Genomic DNA, 22,036 nt, shown 5'->3' on the forward strand with positions numbered 1-22,036 from the left:
TATATGTATCTTTTGCAATACAGAACAAATTAACTTAATTTAGATTATTCTAATGGCAATTAATATTCCTTTATTAATGTGTAGTTTTAAATTATTTAGTTGTATTCCTTCATTATAATATTTGCAGAGAATCATATGCATGACGATCTAGCTACTATATAAGGGCTATTATGAAAAATTAAAAGAATTCATTTGAAGAAATATGGTCAAATTTCTATTCTGCAAAAGGTAATAAGTAAAATTAATGACTACACAAGTGGCTATTCATAATTTAAATAGTGTTTTTCAACCAAGAACTTATTTTCTAATTTTTCGTACGTTTTTTAATGAAGGAAAAATACTATGACTATAATATAATTTGCAGGATACATCGATGTATAAAAAGTGACTATTTATTTAAAAGTGAACAATTATCGTGCCGTTTATTAGTTAATGTCCTGTAATTAAATATTTATAAAATATCATACTCGTAATTTTAATATTGAAATATATATTCATTCATTCATAAACGACTTTTATGCCCTTGTAAGATAATATTTTTACCTCTTTTAAAATTTAAGACAATTTTAAAAAGATTGAGGTTATACAAAAACACTTTAATTATTAAAACTTATTAAAAAATTAATCTTTATTTAAGAAATAATTTGTTTTAAAAGTAAATAACTTAGTTAAAAATACCGAGCCATAAGCCTTCCCTCCACACAAAACATAAGTGTAATAAAAAAGTACTCATTCTGTATACATAAAAATGTTTGCATTTAGCCGCTACAACTTGAACAAGGTTGTTAATTTTTTTGTTCAAGGTAACTCCTTTCGCTTCGAAACAGTTAATAATTATACTTACTACTGTAAAATTTTTCAATGTTATAATTTTACTGTATGATTACATTTCTAATAACGATTAAACTCGCATTGTAATCACCTAAATATATATTTTTATAGATCGTGTTTTAATAAACAGAGTCATGGGAAGTTCATCTTCCAGATCATTTTCTCCCAATTGTGGACCAAACAAAAACGATAAAGAAAATCGTAAGTATGTTTTATGATTATTTAAAATAACATGTGTGTAAGTATATTCATTCATACTTGTGTTCTCTCTATTGCTCATCTTAATTTTTAAATAATGTTATTTTTGAGGCAAGAAAAGAATTTTGTAATTGTGTTTATGGTGTCTTTTTTATGTACATTTTTTTGTTATTTTTACATATTTTATTATAAAAATTAGGTAGGTTTAAGTTCGAGTCGTTCGATCGATTAGGGTTCAGTAAATTAAGTCTGGTGTGTATAAAAAGTAACGTTAAAGTTTTTAGCAGTGATGTCTTAGCCTATCATTTTAAATCAGGTAACGCATATGACATTGTTTGCCTTTCTGTTTGAAAAATTTATTCAAATTTATTTTTAAGTGTCAGAAGTTCATAAGTTTTTTAGATAATATACAAATAACTAAACCAAGTAATTTATTCAGAAAACGTTTTACAGTAAATTTATACATGGGCTTTAAAAATTTTTAATATACTTAGATGACCAGTGTTACTTTCACAAAATTATTACTAAATGAACTGTAGGGTGAGAGAGTATGATAATAATTTAGTTTTAACAAGTGTTTATTATTATTAACAAATACAATTATTTTCTATTCACTATTAATGCAAACACTTTATAAATAGTTTTTCTAGTACATTACCAAATTCTGCATTTAAGACAAATTTCACTGCTAAAGTAACATTGTGTAATAGTAATATTAGTAAGAGGTTGTCATATTCAGAGTATTAACTGTTTATATATTAAATAAAAAGAGCATTATTCACAGAATAAAATTCTAATTTGTTTAATAGGAGGAACTATTTCTCGCACTGAATCAAGCAAAGAATATGTGGAATCTGTTGTTTGTAAAGCAAATGATCTTAAGGAGAATGAGATGAAAGTGTTTGAAATAGGAGAAGAAGGCAAAGTGTTGCTTGTGAAACAGAAGGGTGAATTCAGTGCAGTTGGTACCAAATGTACCCATTATGGTGCACCTCTTGTGTCTGGTGCATTAGGAGATGGCAGAGTGCGTTGTCCCTGGCATGGTGCATGTTTCGATCTGAAAACTGGAGATATTGAGGACTTCCCAGGGTTTGACTCATTGCCGTGTTACCAGGTTACTGTAACTGAAAAGGGAGAAGTCAAGGTAAGTTTTCACCTAAAAAAATAGTTTTTTTACTAGTACAACAAACCACATTTTAAGTTCAGAAGATGGTTAAAAAGAAAAAGAGTTTTCTGTGTTGTATTTGTTTAATACCATAATATCATATATATAATTATATATATGACAAACATGTAAACTAGCTGCCTATTAATAACCTTGCCTCCTTCGCATAGCCCACACTGCCTCTTATATAATTTTATCAAATTTATTCTTAATCATTTTTAATATGCCAAAAAATATTAGAGCCCAGGGTATATACTTACTATTGCTATAGTTTCAAAATATTTCTTTTTTATGTGAAAGACCATCTCAACTTGCTTGAGACTTAGGCTTGGGGCTTGGACTTTTGAAAAATCCATTTTTAGTTGATCTCTTATTGGTGAGAGGAATAATCATTGGTTATGATATTTCAATTCTCTGAGCCTTATAGTTCCAAAGATATAGTGTTGAGAAAGTATATAAGCAAAAATCTCTTCTGTATACATTATATATATGTTTGTAGATAAATATTTACTTAAATAGAGATAGTTGTGATGAGAGTTTTGTCATTATTTAAATGAATAATGCTTTAATTACAATAAATTTTTGTAATGATTAGTTACTTAACATATTTTATTATGATGTTCTCATAAATTATTTTGATGTCTAACAACTTTAGTGCCATCTTAAAATAAAGGATTTGATTTGGGTCCATTAAAAATGGAGATCATGCAAGAGAGGTAGTTGTATTGATTAATTTAAAACTTTTGTAAATTTATTAATAATTCAATTTTTATATAGATGTTGTGATGATGATCTCATTTGCAAATCGTAAAGGGGGCCGGTGTATTTTTCGTATTGTAAGGCATCAGCTGTCATTATATGCCTGATTGGAGCAGTAGAATTAATAACCGGTGTTAATAATGTAACAAACCGTCTTTGGAGTCTAATGGTTTTCGAGTAAAGTACACGAGCGAGTAGACGCGGCGTAGGCAGACCTCCATCTCGTTGAATGTGTGCAACGCAGCACCTGTCATCGTGACCATCTTTGAGGGAGGCCTATGCCTTGTAGAGGGCATCCATCGGCTAATCTAATATATAAAATTCTCGTGTCACGGTGTTCGAACTTGAACTCCTCCTAAACGGCTTGACCGACTTTTACCAAATTTTATATGCGTATTCAGTAGATCTGAGAATCGGCTACTATCTATTTTTCATACCCCTAAGTGATAAGGGTGGTCCACCCCTAAATTTTTTTTTTAATTTTTTAGACAATTTTTTTGGTTTTTATTTTATTATGATACAGCATACAAAAATACATACAACCTTAAATTTTCACCCCTCTACGATCAACCCCTATTTTTTTTTGTTAATTAAAACCCTATTTTTTTTTGCAAAACAACGTTTGCGGGAACAGCTAGTATGATATAATATATTCAAATGTACACTATAACAATATTTTGGCTATTCAAAGGTGCTTTGCAAAGTATATAAGAATATAAGAATATTTATTTCATAGTTCAGTCTCTTGTTAAAGTGACTTGCAACTTCTATGCTGAAACAGCTATGCGTTCACTCTAATTAAAGTGTATATATCTCTAACCACTCACCCTGTACATCTATGTAAATGTATACACAAATGATATAAAAAATAAGTATATAGTAATAATAAATGTTGGTTCGTTATAATTGTCATAAAGTAGGGGAATGTATGGAAATTTATGGATTTGTAAATTTCCTCTTACGTATATAAATATTGTTAGGATCTTCGAAAGTCACTAGATGCAGGCCACGTTCAACAAGTCCTATTGGAAAATTATGTGGAGGTCTATGTCTGACAATGGACGCCTTACGAATTAAGTGATGATGACATATTTTTTTTTTAGAGTTTGCGAGTACTAATTGCGTTTTATTTATTTAATATTGTATATCGGGAATAGAACTCGGGACTTACGATCGCAAGTCCCAGTCCTCTGCCTCTGGGCTACCACTAATCAACTATTTCCTAAAATTAGACGACATTCCTAAATTGAACCGTCCTATATACATTTTTTTCCTAGACATTCAAACAGATTCAAACTTATGTCCTTAAAAACGAATTAAATAGTAAAATTACAATAATATAGCGCGCCTCAAGATGTATATTAAAATATAAATTGGAATCCGTATTCCTAATAAAAATTCAGAGAGAGCGATAGCGGAATGGCTTGCGTTCTCCGCCTTATACGAAAGGAATTTTAATGTCCTTAGAGATATTCATCTATTCCTTTTACTTACAGCTTCCCAATTTTTAATAGACGATAAGAAAAAACTCAACGCTCTCTTTTAAAAATAGTAATTTTTTCTAATATTATATCATCGTGATTATAACACCTATAGGACGTCCGATACATGTTCCTCCCGTGGATATCCAATAGGACTGTATTAAAAGGAGCCTGCATTTTTTTTTCACAAACCTAGTGTACATAGCTAGTGATGATTTTGGCCAAACAAGAAAAACATTTGGTATCCATTTTAATAATGCCATATCGAGTTTGCAGATAACGTCTTTCTTTTCTAATTTTGTGTTTTGTATATGTATTGAGCAAAGATAGCCCGTCGGCGGAGGATTGAGAATTTTTAAGATTCGATTCCCGGGATAGTTTAAACAATTGTGCATAAACTATAGATTATTGCAATTGCCTGGTTGCATTGGTCTGTTCTTTCTGCTACACCTACTAGTTTCCTCATCAGTAACCATTGTATGTAACGCGCATCATCATCATCACCATCATCATATAAGCCTATAGACGCCTTCTACAAGGTATAGGCCTTCGCCAAGGGTCGCCACAATGACCGGTCTAGCGCTGCCCGCATTCAGCAACTTCCCGCGACCTTTACTTTATGGTTGGTCCACTTAGTTTGGGTCTTCCGGCTCGTGGTCGCCATTCGAACATGAATATGCGCAACTTCTTAAATTGACTTTATATTTAAGCTGTTATTTTTGGAAGGTGAACCTTATCTTTCCGTAAACTGTCAACTAGCACAGAAGGCGAGGTATCTTTTATGCATACCGCCAAGAATATAACATATAGTATATATGTATATAGTAATAAGCAATAAAGTTCAGTTATTATTACTCATTTTCGTATTGTGTTTTTACCGTATTCTACTTTCAAAGATAAACTACTAGGAATTCATTATCGTGTGACTAACGAATGGATAAGTTCCATATTACGTTATCCGCTTGCAGAAGGTTACATGTCACACACAAGTCAATACTTTCGCTAATGTTAGCTGGTTAAACTGACTATGGGAAATTCGTAGAAGCTTCTTACCATGATTTTATTCCTTCTTTTTACATCAATTTGTTAGCCATAGTATGCCTTAATTATACATTATTGGATGTACAAATGAACGTTGGAGGTAATGGTATGTGTAAGATAGAGCATAAAGTTCAATTGTCATGATTTTGACGTGGTAAATAGCAATAACATAGCGGTTTAGGATTCAGACTAAATTACCTTGTGTTTTGCGCCAAAGAAGTCATTAACAAAGGTTTTAATTTTAACACAAAATTATATAAGCAGTAAGTAAAATACTAGTGACATTATTTTAGATTTGTTCTACACATATACAAGATGTAATAAGACGCATAGAACAAAAGTGGTTCAGGGACGGTGGACTTTAGTAGCTATCCAGTTCACCTCCATGTATGTTCAGCAATTTCTTAACAACTTTTTTATAGATAATAAATATATACATAATAAATTTTAAACTTATACATAATAAATAGGCCTTTGCTCGTGAAATTTTTGTTTCAAACTACCTTAATGCCTTCTGATTTTACAGCAGTTAGTCATTGCTGTATATAAGTTTAAAATACATCATCTCAATGATGAATATTTATTTTAATTTCAACGCTAAATATGATGAGCTTTGAAATTAAAAAAAAATCACATATTTTTCTCCTACCTATCTTAAAAACGACTAGGGTTCACGTACCTAACATATTCTGGTAATTATGAGTATATACAACTATACGAGTATATACTCTTTCGGAGCATCGTACACTCAACTAAGAGCGTAACAAAGAATAGGATATACCGAAGCGAAACGCTGAACGTTGCAAGTGACAATTCTATCAGTGCCGCTAGTAAATAATTATACCTCCCAACAAAACTATCAAATATTCGTTTACCCGCAACAATTTTTTTTAATTAATATGGCATTAGAAAATATGTGTTTACCCCATAATAATCTTTTATCATAAAGCGGTATCACATCACGCACATACATATAAACCTTGCCCAAGTACACTCATATGTATTGGTTACACAGCATTTTTTAACAGTAACTGGCATACATACTTATTAGGAACATGTTTTTTTACAACTATTGAACTATAGACTCGCGGATCTGAGACCAGAGAGCTTAATCAATTTAAATTACTTTTTATGTCTATATATATTGTTAAAGGTTTTGCAATTTATTTTACTATAACAATTATATATTAGGTTTTTGTTGCTATAAAATTGGTAGTTGGTCTGTAGTAGTATACGACTAATCGTAGGTTCACGGTTCTATTCCCGGGATATAATCTTATATAATTCACACTTTATGCATTACTTATACGGGTTGGTTACTAGTCGTAAACAAGTATCCAGAAGATGGGCGGCAGCGGTCCCGAATCCGCCTGTCAAGTGGTGCGATTATGGAAAGTGACCTATAGATATTTTTGGTGGAGACATGCCTTGCACTGGGCTTCTATAGGTAGATATGGCGACTTCCACTGATAGATATAGGCCTCCCCCTTACATTTCAATTAATGTAAGAAGCAGCCTGCTTCTGGCGTCTTTCGACGACTTTAATAAAGAAGTCTGTGCACTCGCCGGCGTAAATAATGATGATGTTCTTTTCAATAGCAGTATAAAACAATTTTGTTATTAGATATGCATACTAATTTTTTAGCACTGTGTTTCTTGCGCAACTTAACGAAGTCAAATAGTACTTCTTATTTAGCAACCATATAAACACATTATCAATTTGCTCTAATTCGTTATTCTTTTGTCCCCTTTCGATAAAACCCGATTTGTTATCGTTAATATCTTGAAATGGAATGAACTGGTTAATACGTATAGTAATATCTGTATCGAATTTTTTATGACATTTGAATAAATAATGGGTGAATAATATTAATAATTATTAATAATGTATTGTCAAATTTGCGTAGAAAAGCCGTCTTTCAGAGCCTTAAGGCCGTCCTGCTTGCATTGTAATTAGAAAATAGTAATATAAGCTGCCATGTACATAACTATGTAAGAATTTTTTTATCGTTTATTTATTCATCAACATAGGATTTTTTGAAGTGACTGCTTGTAAAAGACGAAAAAAAAATGCTTCTGGCTTCCTTTTGATATTAGTGACCACTTGTGTACAAAAATAAACTCAAACGCTTTTTCGTGATTTCTTTTACAATATTTGCTTCATTATCGAAAATTGATAAAAATAAATATATAATATATATAAAATAAATTAACTAAGCGTACCGATGCGATTAGTTATCCTAAAATCATACAATACACCAATGTGACGCGGCCAACGCCGATGTATGTCGATTGTTCCTGATTCGTCATCTATGAATAAGCCCGAAACGCATTAGTGCGATAGCATTTTTAACATCTTTTGGCATTGACGTGCTTTTATGTTTAAACGCATATGAAACTAATTTATATAATTTTTAGTTTTTTTTTTAATGAGGTAATGCAACATTTCTTAATTTTTTTCATTAGTTGATCCCCTAGTTTGTTTCGATAGCGTACTTTTAATGTGCAACAAAAAGGACGATAATTTAAAAAAATAATATTTTCTTTAAAAAGTAATTCAAAATCAACACGAAAGTTCTTCCAACAATTTAAACATACATTTATAGGAGTAAAATCAAAAATTTGATGGCATGAACGATATGGCTTTTTATCAACACAAATGTACTTTATATTAGGCTTAATTGATTGTATCAATTCTTATGTCAGATTCCATCAAGTTACATCAGCAAGTGACTGTTATGTCCGGATACCTTCAGTGTAATGATCAATTAAGAATTGAGACGGGGAACAACCGATAACGGAATTTCCTATCATTATACCAGGGTCGCTGCTTTTAAATACCAAAAATAGTCCCGGCCGCGCCGTTAAACAATTCGCTAAGTCGTACTATCGCATTTGTACCGACTATCAGATAAGTAAGTAGAATTTAGTTACGTCATTAAATTTTAATTACTTTATGTTGCTTAGATGTTTTTAAAAAGCACGTAACTTTCGCGAAACCCTTGAGTGATCTCCACGGAACCCCGAGGCTTAATAAACGCTGGCATAATTCAAATAAATTATAAAATTATTAAATATAATTCTTAAGTACAAATGCACTGAAGCTCTTTACATCATTAAACAATTATATGGTTGATTAGGGTTTGAGATCGTGTCACGCGCCCTCGTTCTATGGAGTGTTCACAAAGAGCTGAAAAGTTTAACGGTCTTGCAATCTGGTGAAATACGTACTGTATGAAGAAAGGAAGAAATCTTTGTAAATACAAACTGGCAAACCACATTTGCTAAATACAACAAAAAAACTTTTTAAAATTAAATTGTAATAGTTTTTCATGAATTGCATATTTTAGAATCCGTTTGGAATTAAATAAATTAAAAATACTAAACCGATTTTGTAAATTTATTGTTTTTTTATTCAACCGTCACTAGAATTGCGCTCTTAAAGTAATTACGCTTGACCGGAGCGAAAATCTATACAAATTGCAAGTCAACTATTCAATGACTATTAGGATGACCGGAAAGTAATGTCATTTCACAAAAAAAACGATTGATTTTTATCACTCCGGCATTGAAAATTTGTATACTAGATGGCAAAAGGTTGTTGATAACGAAGTTGAATATATTATTGATTAGGAATAAAAAAAACTACAACTTTCCGGTCCCCCTTAATATATTATCTGTATTTGTTGACAAGGTTACGATCCCGTAGCTAACATTCCAACGTCTCATTCGGTTCTAGCGGACGAATGTGACGGCAAATAATGAATTGAAGGTCACGTTAGTACTTTTTCGTGTTCCAGACATAAGCGGAAGGTTACAACACCATGGTTAGATTTACGGTTAGATTAGATTACATTCGATAATGGGAATGCTGTACAGGATGATTGAAAATAGATGTAAAAGCATTAAATAGTGAACGTATACTCATTTGTCAGCAAAATGCTTTAACATTTTTACATTCAACCTGTATAACTTTCACTCTGAACTATGTTACATTGATTTTTGGGCGACGGGTGCGACGAGTCAATTACTTCCGGTATGACAGTGTGCAGAGAAGGTTGTAAACAATAATTAATTTTAATATATAGTAGTCTGAATTTTGACAAGGCTTGTTTGTACTATACTATCATTAAGTTACTTATTATTTCTAAAACCATTGATTTTTTTGATAAAGTTTATCGAACATTTATTGACAGCATATGTATAGCATTCACACCTTTAAAGCGTTTACATCTATATCCAACCATCCTGTATAACTAAAAAATAAAAAAAAACTTGACCAGATGACGGAGTAGTTTGCCAAAACCAACAAAACGAACATATGAATGTTTAAAAAAAAACCTTTCTCGTTTTACATGAAGGAAACAAACTATTTTAAAAATGTTATATATTTAATATAAATGTAGAGTAATAGAGAAACCTTGTGTATTAGTAGTAGTCGCTCTAAAGGAAACCGATTACATAACTTTATAACGATTACAAAAGAAAACAAATTTTGTAACCGACCTGTGGTTAGTTTGCGAGGTGACTTTCACATTTTAAAGGTTATAAAATCTTACAAGTTTACTCTAGGCTATTACTCTTTGGGGAAATATTTATAGTAGGAGTTGGGTCTGTTATATAGAGATAGTATATCTGGTATAGTATATATAACATCATGAAATAGTAATGTAAGAGTTCAGGAAGCTCCGAAACCTCTTCTCTTCCCAAAAACCGTATTGTTTGAAGACGAAGGTCTTTGACTAATGTTACCGATGACGACATACGGAACCGAGACGTGGTCACTTACGACAGGCCTCATAACAAAGCACAAGATCATCCAGAAAGCAATGGAGAGGGCTATGTTCGGAGTTTCGCTGCGAGATCGAATTAGAAGTAGGAGATCCGCAGAAGAACCACGATCACAGATATAGCTAAGAATTGCTCGTCCGTTCGTGATGGCCGTTGGGGCTGAAAGGCTCTCGACTGGCGACCACGAGCAGGTAAATGTGGCGTTGGTAGAATCCCCGTTAGGACCCCCACTGGACCGACGAGATAGTTATAGTCGCGTGAAGTCACTAGAAGCGGGCAACAAAGGTCATCGTGACGATAGGGGGAGGCCACTGCTTTGTAGAGGGGGTCCACCGGCTGAAAAGAAGAAGAAAGTAAAAATATAATTGGACTGCATTTTATAGTTAAGATAGCGAGAAGTGCAAGACCGTTCATCGAAGCTTTCTTTAGAGGAGGCTTATACCGTGCAGTGGCTGTCTATCGGCTGAACAAAAAATAATGTCAAAGTTCTGTTGAATAATCTAATACTCTGGCAATTAGAAAAAAAATACCTGTATTCTCAGACGAGGTTTATCGTAAAGTATGACAAACATTTTATTTCATTATTACTATAATACTTATCTAAGTAAGATAATTCAGAATGTTGGACTAGATTATCGTGCGGACCTTTGGGTTTTGAAGGGAACTGTTATCATAAACATTCAGCCTATAGATATGTAAAAATTTTAGTATTGCCAGTCACCTTAAAATTTAATTAGATATTCTATTTGAATACATAGTATCAGATGTATATTTAATATCACTTTTATGATAGAACACGTGCAAATAAAATAACCTTGAACTTCATAGAAAAGGCGTCTGAAGGTCACGAGCCAAAACGCAACACTATTGAAATATAAACTTCTGCGCAGCGTCGAAAGGATTGCGTCGTAGCCCGTAAACTAGTTTGGGAAAGTGATCACTTTTCTAAATTGAATCACAGATCCCAAAAGCCAAACTATATTAAAAACTTGTCTCTAAGTATCTCGTCTTGATACAAAATATTAACAATATAAAACTATGCAGTTGGTAAAGTGAGGTTACTTGCTATTGTTTTCTCATGAGTTAGCTGTATAAATAAGTAGAAAATTCCGTAAATATTAAGTGTAATTATCAGTAAAGTACGTAAATATATTATAAAAAAGTAAATTATAGTAAGCCAAATTTACGAAAACTAAATGAAAGACGGACGAACTTGTTCTTCTTTTTAATAAATGACTTTTGAACTTTTTAAATTAGGAGTGTAGAAATTACTACAATATTTCCTTATTAATATCGGAACTGTGGGAAATCGTTGTGGACAACTATTGTTAGATGAATGTTCTCCGTGTCTTGTTTTTAATATTAGCAAAGAAAACAAATGCTTCATTTCTGATCATTGACAATAAATTATCATCATTATTTTAGCTATAAGATGTCCACCGCTAGATTAAGGCCTTCCCCATAGATTTCTAATAGAACCGGAACAGGCCTGTTCCCAGCGTCGTCCAATAACCTTAATTAAAATTGATAACAGATGCTATTAAGTTAATGTATTATTTATTAATTTTACAATATCAAGTTCTCCGCTCATTTTCAAACGTATAAATCCTGTTCTAAAATAGCGCAGCAAAGTTAAAAATTAAGATAATAAAAAAATATTGAAGTGTATGAATTAGATACAATTAACGTCGTTTTAACTGAGTATATATCTGATATTTCATAAGAATGCCCTCGAGAATTCGGACACGTACGACGGCAGAATTAAAAATGACTAGTCATGTATGTTTTTATATTAGGTGGCCGGCCAAAGACTGATGTAACTTCTAATTTATATGTCCTTAAACATTAAGACGTGTCCACATTGTTGCTCTTATATATCGAGAATGAATAGCATTTTTTAAAAAATAGTGCTGAATAACTCTCTTTACATCAAGGCTTATAAAAATATTACTAAAATCACAATAAACTGTACAATGAGGCGTCACAAAACATAAAACGTGCTAACCAACCTAACGCCTATCGCTCACAAATTTGGGACAGAGTGAGCAGTTGGCGGTTTTTTAACACCTATAATATATATACATATATATGTATATATATACATATGTAATTATTACTATGTCCTATAAAGTGGCGTACCTAGGGGGGGGGGGCGGTCCACACCGGGCGGCACTTACCTTGGGGCGGCATTTTTTATATTTACTTATAGTTGTAAAAAGCAACTTATTCATTTCAAATTTATTTTCTTTCTTTAATAATAAATGATTATTATAAGTTTAATATTTGATTTATATAAATTATGATTAACTTTATGATTTCGAATATTATTCCTCGGTGTATATAAATGCATTTTAGTGTAAATTTTGGATTCTAATTCAAGAACAAGATAATATTTTTATTTTATTGTATTCATAAAATTCGTTGAATTCGTAAAAGGATCTTTACGACTTTGTTCGGCATTTTTTCCTAACTAAAATTTTTTGATGTCAGTATATAAATGTCATTTCTTTTGAAAAGTTTATATGATTACTTTGAAGTGATATATCAATATTATTTTAAATCAACAACCACTATTTGATTGACATATAATAGAAAGGGCGGCAAACTGGAGATCGCCCCGGCCGGCAAAAGTTCTAGGTACGCCACTGGTCCTATATAACACCACGGGCCAATGGAAAACCAGCGCCGCGGCTTTTCTGTGGTCCCATGCAGAATTTGCACATACCATAAAGTAACACGCGTCTACAAATATGCACATACACTTAATAAATTGATTTTCAAGTTCGTAAATTTCTTACATGTACAAATGATTAACATGTTCATCATCATAATTTCAAACGTTATCGCTTAAGGATTTATTGGTTTTTAAAAAAAAAACAGATATGTTAATCTCTCCTAAAATATCTACTACTAAAATGATCCTTATATATAATGCATAATGATGAATGACTGCAACATACCACTTAAACGTAAAAAGAGTACTACATTGAAAAGTAAATGCTTAGTGTTGTGTATGTTGCAGATCATAAAGTTTTTTCAATATATAAGTATAAATATGTATAAAAATTCTTAATTTTCCCTGCATTGTAGTGTTACCTGCAAAATATATGTTTTGTTTAAATTATAAATAAAAGTCATGCATTTAAGGGTTAAAATGCGCGCCTCTGAGAAGCTGATATAGACTATTTTGGAACTTCTAGTCGTAGTCGATAATGTTTGATAAATATCCATCGTGTCTCGTTCTACGATGATCATTGATAACAAATCATCATCATCATTTCAGTCGTAACATGTCACCGCTGGACGTAGACCTCCGCGCAAACTCAAAGACCGGTTGGAAGCAAGCTAACGAGTCTTCCAACGACCTTAACAATTAAATATTACATAACTTTTTTGAACGTTGATTCTAGATTATAATTGGGAAGACATTGGCTTCTGAAATAATAATTCAGAAGCCATGGACTCACAAATTTTGCACAGACGTTTATAAATATATATATATATTATTTTAATTATTAACAATTCAATCAATAATTTGGAACACAATCAAATTACAACAAATGATAAATAGATAATTTAAAAGTGGCGAGTGATATTTTAAAAGTAATCTTATCAGTGTTCAATATTTGAACGATTTGTGATATCATAACATAGCATTACGCTGCCCATCCTCTGGAAACTTATGTGCATTGGCAATCTTATATAATTAATGTACAAAGTATGAATTATATAAGATTGTACCCTGAAATACTACGAACCAGGGGCGGCTTTAGCACGTATAGCGCCCGTGTGCAATGGAACCTTGGCGCCCCTAGGCCTGACACCTAACTCGCGGCTATAACTATTAATTTTGTCGTCGTAACAAGAAAGTTTTTTTTCATATTCCAACAAGCTTTTTTTATAAGTAGGTATAGCTTACTATATGTTATTAGTTACGGCCTTTTTTATGACGGCAGAATAAGACTCATTGTTTTTATGCCTGTAGCACATCTCTGTTGCGAAACTAAGCGGCGAACCGCGATACATTCCAAGACGATGCTCTTAGCTATCTATCTCAGGGAGCGTGGCGGCGCTCATGTGCATTGCACACCCTGCACTATAGGTTAAGCCGCCCCTGCTACGACCATAAGTCTCGGTTCCATACCGCTGGGCTGCTATTGCTAAACTTACATATTTAGTTGACTATTTAGCGAGGTAAAAACTTAGATTCATCATTTTTTTAAAAAGAGTACATTAAGTGCTATACCATTATACATGGTAATTGGTTATAGATGTATAACCTTTAATAGGGGATGTATATGTAAAAACCCTATTTACAAAGCAATCGTTTCAGAAACAATATAAAACGTACAGGCTTACTACATATTAAAATTAATTATTAATTACTATATGTCCCTACAGCCTTTGCATTGTCAGTAATTATTATCCTGTCGCATCCAGATCGAGTTTTAGAGTGTTTACATGGTGTGATTGGAAAAAGATGTTAAAGCTTTGGGTTTTTGCTAACAAATGAACTATACAATAAACCCTTTAAAGATTTTACATTTGAAACCAATCACTCTGTATACATTATAGTTTAGAAATATTTATCGAATAGTTTACACCGACACGGGGTTATGAAATCAGCCGAATCATCGTTCATATATGATACAACAGTTTTTAAATGAAGCGGCCTTTTAAAATCTGTTGTATCATATATTACATATTTGTATACGCAGTTCATATGCCAACTGGCAATAAACGCCTAAAGATGGCCGCGTGATAAAGTGATAATAAAAAATAAGGAAATCAATGATTTGAAGAACTTTTGCAAATCATCTTTGTAAAGATTAGACTATCGACATCGCATTTGAAATTAACGAATGACATCTACAATTTTTTTTTATTTATCGCTTAGGTCGTGATTTCTAATATTCATATCTTTATTGTACGGATTTATAGGCACTATTGAATCGCCGAATATTTTTACATAAGTAGTAAGCATCCACCGGCTCTGAATTCTTATATGCTAAAAGGAACCGGCCATAAATCTTTTTAAAATAATTTTAACAATGTATCACGTATATTATATCAACCATGTAGATGAGTCTACAAAGCGAGTTCCACAAATTTTCATTAAACAAAACCCCTTTAATAAGATTTATTTAATGATATACTTTTAATTTTAGATTTAAAACTAACAAACGGAAGGTCCAAGAAATGTTGTGGAACTTTAAAGATGCATACACTTAGACTCGTCCAGCAAATGTTTCTATATTTGTGTATGCTATATTATCGAAGTAATTTGGCGACGTTATTGTGTTAATAGCACGTCGCGTTCATTGTTGACATACTCGGCTGCGGCTATAACGTAATAGTTAATAAAGGTGCAACGCTAACCACCACTGTACGACGATTTTCGGCTTATATATTACAAATATTGAACATTATCGCTTAGGGTTGGCCAAATGACAGGCAATGTTAATTACGTAGCGTTGAATACGATATTTTATACTTATACTGATTTAATTTATTATCTAATATTACAAGTATTTGCTTATCGTTGCTCTATTTACAGAATTGTTGTTCACCCTGGTAATTTTCCATCAGACTAACTAACAACTAACCTTTTCCTTTGTTCCGTTCGGGTAATCTTCGGAATAGACACGAGATGCAGGGGTATATTGTCCTCATTGATGTGAAAGGATAAGGTTATGTGGGAATCCTATCCACTAAAACCCACTCAATGGCCGCGTCCGTACCTTAGGCGGCCGCTGGGTCAGGCGAAGTACCGCGAAGTATTCGCGTTCCTGGCCTTCTCAGGTTCATTTTAAATAGACGGTGATGGCCCCCACCGTCAACATCCTTTTAAATTGACTTTTACGACTGAATGCGGATACCTAAGCCCTATTCTAACGAACCGAGGTTGAAAGGTTTGAACCTACAACAAACCTAAGCTTACCTAACCTATACAAATTCTATATACCTAAATTAATTTTAACAGTTATTTCATTGTACAAACATCATGGTGAACGATTTCTTTCCGTTGCTCGGTGATAATGAGAGCGTATATATGGTGATCAATTATTGGATTCCAAAAATTATGTAATAATTTTTTATACATATATAATCAACCCTGACCATAGTTTGTTAGCGTATTTGAGTTGTATTAATCTATATGACTCACACCTGAGTCGACGTCTAAATTTATACATGCAGTAATCTACTGCTGCATCTACATTGAACGTTTATGTAAATCTAAGTAACAGATGTATTATTTATTATATGTATTAACACTATAAAATTTTACGAAAACGTGTACTGTTTTTTTTTTGGCATTAGTGTTGCTATTAAAGTAACCTGACTATAGAGGAATCTTAGTATCTAGACCAGTGCTTCAAAGAGGTCCATATAGATGCCCAAGAGTCCATGGAAGACTCGACAGGGGTCCACGTTTGCATGACAAAAAAATAAGGATCCTCAATTCCTAATCGGGGGGTCTACGAAAATATTTCTGTCTTCGATAGTGAACAACTAAAATGTTGGCCTGACCTAACATATCAATGTTGGCAAATAATATTTCAAGAAGCTCAGCGGCTGATCACTTTTTTGATCGATTCACAGCACAATCAATTAGTTAAGCAATTAATTGTTACTACTAATGCGTGGATGAAACTCAGCGGCGACCCAAATTTCCATAGTTAGACCTAGTCTTCACATTTTTGTAGTTTTTATTAATTATTTACTTGAAACGTATCATGAAGTGAAGAAGTAGGAGTAAAAGCAGTAGATAACTTACAAGACCTTTAAAAAAACAATTTATGTAATATACCAGTATAATAATTTTCGGTGTTACAGGTGCGAGCAAAAATCAATGATTTAAAATCAAATAAGAGGACGAAGGAAATGGGACTGGCTTCGCCGTGTGATGAATCATCAGCAGTAATCATTGGCGGCGGCCCGTCGGGCGCCACGTGCGCCGAAACATTACGTAGTGAAGGTTTCAAGGGCCGTATCACTATTGTCGCTAAAGAGAACTACCTTCCTTACGATAGAGTCAAAGTATCGAAGATAACGACTCCTACAGATATAGAGAAACTACAAGCAAGAACCAATCAGTATTATCAGGACGCCAAGATTGACATCTTAAAAGGTGTTGAAGCTACTAAACTTGAGCCACAAGAGAAATTGGTTCATTTGAGCAACGGCACGAAGTTACGATACAGCTCGGTGTACTTGGCTACAGGGTCTAAACCACGAGTGCCCGACGTACCGGGTATAGATCTGAAAAATATATTTACCGTGAGAAATTATGAAGACTCGGTAAATATTCTGAAGGCTCTAGGCTCAGAAAAAGATAAGGATGTCGTCGTTCTCGGATTAAGTTTCATTGGGCTAGAGGCCGCGGCTTCCTGCTCGCAAGCAGCCAAATCGATGACTGTCGTCGGAAAAGATAGCGAACCGCTGGGACAGATATTCGGCCCCGAAATCGGCAGAAGTTTGAGAAAACTGTTCGAGGAGAAAAACGTTAAATTCCATTTCGGGACAACCATCGCCAAATGTAACGGTGAGAATGGAGCGATAAAGTCGGTTGAACTTGCAAATGGCACCACTGTTCCTGCGGACATGCTGATATTGGGCGTGGGAACTACGTTCTACACCGATTTTTTGAAAGATAGCGGCGTCGCGTTGCGGCCGAACGGCGCGGTTATTGTTTCCGACAAACTGGAGACGAACATCAGCAACGTGTTCGCCGGCGGCGACATCGCCTACGCGCCCGTGTTCGCCCACGACAACGAGCCCATGAGCATCGGCCACATTGGTCTCGCTCAGTACCACGGTAAAATCGCAGGCCTTAACATACTGAAAAGAGAGACCCCACTCAGAACAGTCCCTTACTTCTGGACGATGCTCTTCGGTAAGTCCATCAGATACGCCGGTTGTGGCAAGCCAGCAAGTACGCAAATAGAGGGCGACATAGAAGCCTTAAAATTTGTCATATTTTTCTTCGATAAATCAGATAAAGTAATAGCAGTGGCTTCATGTATGCGCGACCCGGTGGTATCACAATTCGCTGAACTTCTGTATCAAGGTAGATCTTTATGCAAGAAGGATCTTAAGGACGATCCTTTTGCGTGGACGAAGACTATTTACTAAGTTAAAGTATTTTGCCCATATCAGTATTAATTTTGGGGAAAAAATACAACCCACAAAAAAGAAGTACAATTTTTCAAGTATTGTATCATAGTTTTATCTTTATAAAATATTCATTTACTTACAGTTTAAAATTGGATACGAGTATATTCATTGTTTACCAGTGTGTATTTTAATTAAAAAATATTGTACTTACAATTTCGAAGTCATATGATGCTTTGAGATTTTTTTTTGCAAACTTGAAATTAGGTGATTAATATAGAAAAGTTGTTACAGTTATTCATTTAAGTGGAAAATATAAACTTTATTTAAAGTGCTAAAGCTTAATAAAAACTCCTTTAAAAGGTTATATTTCTTTTTTGTGATAAAGCTTGCATTAAGAATGTATAATTCAAATAGAGTTCTCGATATGGGAAAGTTATATACTGCTTGCATATTAAAAAATTAAGTGTACTAAAATACCTTTTAAAGGTATAACTTTGATTTAATCAATCGTCATCATGTCAATTGATGGACGACAAGTGCATAGCATTGGTCTCCCCAAAGATCGCCATGATGACTGGATGATGATAATTCAATATATATTAATCTGAAATAATTGTCTATACTTTTTCAAATACTATAGGTTACCACTAAATTATATTTTTAATATGCTAAAATTTTTTACTAAATCTTAAAATATTTATATATTAGTTTATCAAAATAACACAAAATACTACATGTCTATATGTTTTTGAATACAATAAAGTTATGTTTATATTTATGTGCCGAGTATCATTTACACTTTATGCACCTTTTTCTCCTTTGCAAAGTAAATATTACTTGAAACAAAGTCCTTTTCAAATTCTTAAATTTTGAAAGCAGATCGTGATACATTACCCATTGTATTACTAATCGTCGTCATCGCCATTGCAGCTTATAGATCCCTACTGCATGACCTGCACCAATATATCTATGGGGAGTGTATCATAATTGCCGCTCTTGGCAGGCAGGTTGGTGATCGGTATTATCTAAACAATACACTAATAATATTCTTGACTTTTGATTATTTATACTAGTAACTTGTGTCTATCATGTGCAGAATCCCTGAAGAAACCACCTTAATAGAAACTACAATCAAATTAAGCTCCCTTATAATGCATACTTCAACTTCTAACTACGGGGTTCCTAATGCATCCTGATATAACAATTCACAATTACTACAGTACTTAGAACAATAATGAAATTGAAAAAAACTGATATTATAATGTTCCTTATATGCTAAATAAATTACTGCAACTTTTCCCATTTTATAACAACTCAAAAGTTTTTAAACAATGAATACTCTAGCAAGTGCACCAAATTATGTTTTTGATTACATTAAATATTTATTATTTATTCTAAACCAGCAAGTTTTTACATTTTACTTTAATGTAGTATTTGCTAACTAATATATAATGTAACTACCATTCTGCAATGTAAATATTCAAATTACATAAAAATAAACTCAACAAAGAATCTTTGCTAATTATGTCTGCAAGGGGCTTAAGATTTCTGAAGTGCATGTCTGAATAGTTGCACTGAACGGCAATTTTAACTCTGTGCAAGACAATATTTTTTTAATATACTGTAAATCTTTAGCTCAAGTGGTTATCAACATTGCACAGATGTTTATTGTGTATGCTACATATGATATAGCACTTTTAACTACCTGTATTAGAGATGTTTCTAAACAGACTGGTTTTTATTGATGCTATTGTCAATACTGAAAAAATAATATCACCTATTATGGCACCTTTACCTTTACATCCTTCTCACAAAATGGTCAAGTGTTAGGATTACTGAGTTGATGAGTGTTGCTGATCTATTGGACCATCCTGGAACTTTTTTATCCCTAAATAAAGCATACAAACTCAGCATTAAAGCAGTTTTAATTGGTTACAATGTTTACATACTAAGATTTGGTGTGAACTACTGAAGTTCTTTCAATAGGCAACTAGAAACTAGATTAAGGATCTAGCCATAATACACAAAGTAGCCACTGCTGAGTTATGTCCAGATTGCATAACCAAAGGGATATATAGTAGATAGAAAAAATCTTACATACCTTCACCCCATCAAAACAATTATTGTGTAAATAATTTTATGTTGACATTGATGTTCTTTTCTACTGTTCTACTTTTCTACTGTTCTTGTCTTAAATATTGGAAGTATTTTAATTAAGCACGAATAATGGAAAAGAATGTATTTACATTTATTTTCTCAAATTACAAATAATAACACTAAAACTAATATAACTGTGAAATAATAATGAGGCTTTCATGCTTAATCCCAACTCTCTTTAACTCGAAGGTGTTTAAAACGTTCAAGTAAAGTCACATCCTCTTTGAACATCTTCCGCTGTTTTTCAATGATATCTGTCATCCTTTTTTCTGCTTTTCCCAGAGCTTTTGCATGACCCGAGCTCTCAGCCTAAAAGATACACAATTTTTATTTATAAATGAGATCTGTTTCTACTAAATTAGTTGCAACAAAATTGTAATATCGGGATTCTTGTCATAACTACATATTATAAATTGTTTTAATAATGAGAGAAAATGGTGTTGAATAATTTTATAATGCAATCAATGTTACTATTGATTAAGATCAATTAAAACGTAAATGTTGGTTCTAATGAACTTATATTAATATTATAAATTTATATAATAAAATTTAGTCATTTTTTTAATTTTTTTCATATATATTTGGCAAACAAATAAATACATATAATGTCGTCAAACTCTACACACGGTTTACTGACATAACTGTTTTATTTGTACTTTAAAATACCTTGCAGTTTTAATCTTTACCTCTGTTAAATAAGGAAATCTCAAATAAAACATATTCTGTTCCTCAATGGCAAAATCTTGTTGCAGACGACGAAGATGAAAAGGTTTTACTTGTCTGACCAACCGATCTTTCCCTCTAAATATGTGGCCATTCGGTAACCGATTTCGTCTAAATAATACTAAAGATAACTTCATTTTTGAGGTTTTCTCTTAGAATCTTCAGTTATAATAATCAAAGCGTGTTATAATAACAACAATGGTTATAGGTTAAAAGACTACAACAGTAAATAAGCTAAGCAGAAAATGTTCTAATCTATGAATATAGATTGTTATATAATCATAGACAAAATGCTATAAAATCTAGTATACTTATAAAAAATACACTAATGAGTGGTAATATATATATTTACTGCATTACAATTATACATAACTCATACAATTATCTTCTTTATTTTGAAAACATTTTCGGGTTCGGTATAAAATAACATGTTGATTATAGTTAATAATAAACATCACCTTAAAATATTAACAACAAACTTCGAATTTATAAATTAATAACCACAGTATTAGCTTATCATTTACGTAAATAAACAACAATTCTGTTTTTTCTCATTTAAAAATGCGTTTTATCCATTAGCATTAAGAGCTTTACCGGGTTTGAGGAGGCAGAGCGTTGTAGTCATTTATCGTAGACTTTTTTTTTATAGAAAAGAGCCCCGAAGTCTCCGTTAATAATCTCGGCTATTTATGGCTACTATTTTTTTTGCCAAGATTAGGAAGCCGCTATATTGTATTGAGCGTAATTCCCACGAGTTTGGCGCCGGAGAGAA

At 32.7% G+C, this 22,036-nt stretch overlaps 2 protein-coding genes across 2 annotated transcripts; one reads left to right on the plus strand and one right to left on the minus strand.

The window, feature by feature from the left end:
* Positions 1-748: 748 nt before the first annotated feature.
* LOC137924029 (apoptosis-inducing factor 3) lies at positions 749-19,129 on the plus strand. Its single transcript, XM_068767329.1, has 4 exons — positions 749-803; positions 943-1,032; positions 1,839-2,173; positions 17,104-19,129. The coding sequence occupies exons 1-4, from the start codon at positions 749-751 to the stop codon at positions 18,400-18,402; spliced, it is 1,779 nt and encodes a 592-aa protein (XP_068623430.1). The 3' UTR covers positions 18,403-19,129.
* Positions 19,130-20,608: 1,479 nt separating this feature from the next.
* Positions 20,609-21,508, minus strand: LOC137924299 (uncharacterized). Its single transcript, XM_068767689.1, has 2 exons — positions 21,228-21,508; positions 20,609-20,850 (listed from the first exon to the last, which is right to left on the minus strand). The coding sequence occupies exons 1-2, from the start codon at positions 21,399-21,401 to the stop codon at positions 20,704-20,706; spliced, it is 321 nt and encodes a 106-aa protein (XP_068623790.1). The 5' UTR covers positions 21,402-21,508; the 3' UTR covers positions 20,609-20,703.
* Between the last annotated feature and the right edge of the window lie 528 nt (positions 21,509-22,036).

Source organism: Battus philenor, unplaced genomic scaffold, assembly GCF_028537555.1.
Source record: "Battus philenor isolate CCGP_79_NKW_IND1 unplaced genomic scaffold, ilBatPhil1.0.hap1 SCAF_23, whole genome shotgun sequence".
NCBI classification, from domain to species: Eukaryota; Metazoa; Arthropoda; class Insecta; order Lepidoptera; family Papilionidae; genus Battus; species Battus philenor.

What these genes read in the sequence shown, in the direction of transcription:
- LOC137924299 (XM_068767689.1), bottom strand. Translation starts at nt 21,401, where the DNA reads ATGAAGTTATCTTTAGTATTATTTAGACGAAATCGGTTACCGAATGGC. An exon ending in GATTTCCTTATTTAACAGAG is followed by an intron (nt 20,851 to 21,227) that starts GTAAAGATTAAA and finishes TGTATCTTTTAG; the next exon opens with GCTGAGAGCTCGGGTCATGC.
- LOC137924029 (XM_068767329.1), top strand. Translation starts at nt 749, where the DNA reads ATGTTTGCATTTAGCCGCTACAACTTGAACAAGGTTGTTAATTTTTTT. An exon ending in TGTTAATTTTTTTGTTCAAG is followed by an intron (nt 804 to 942) that starts GTAACTCCTTTC and finishes ATATTTTTATAG; the next exon opens with ATCGTGTTTTAATAAACAGA. An exon ending in CAAAAACGATAAAGAAAATC is followed by an intron (nt 1,033 to 1,838) that starts GTAAGTATGTTT and finishes TTTGTTTAATAG; the next exon opens with GAGGAACTATTTCTCGCACT.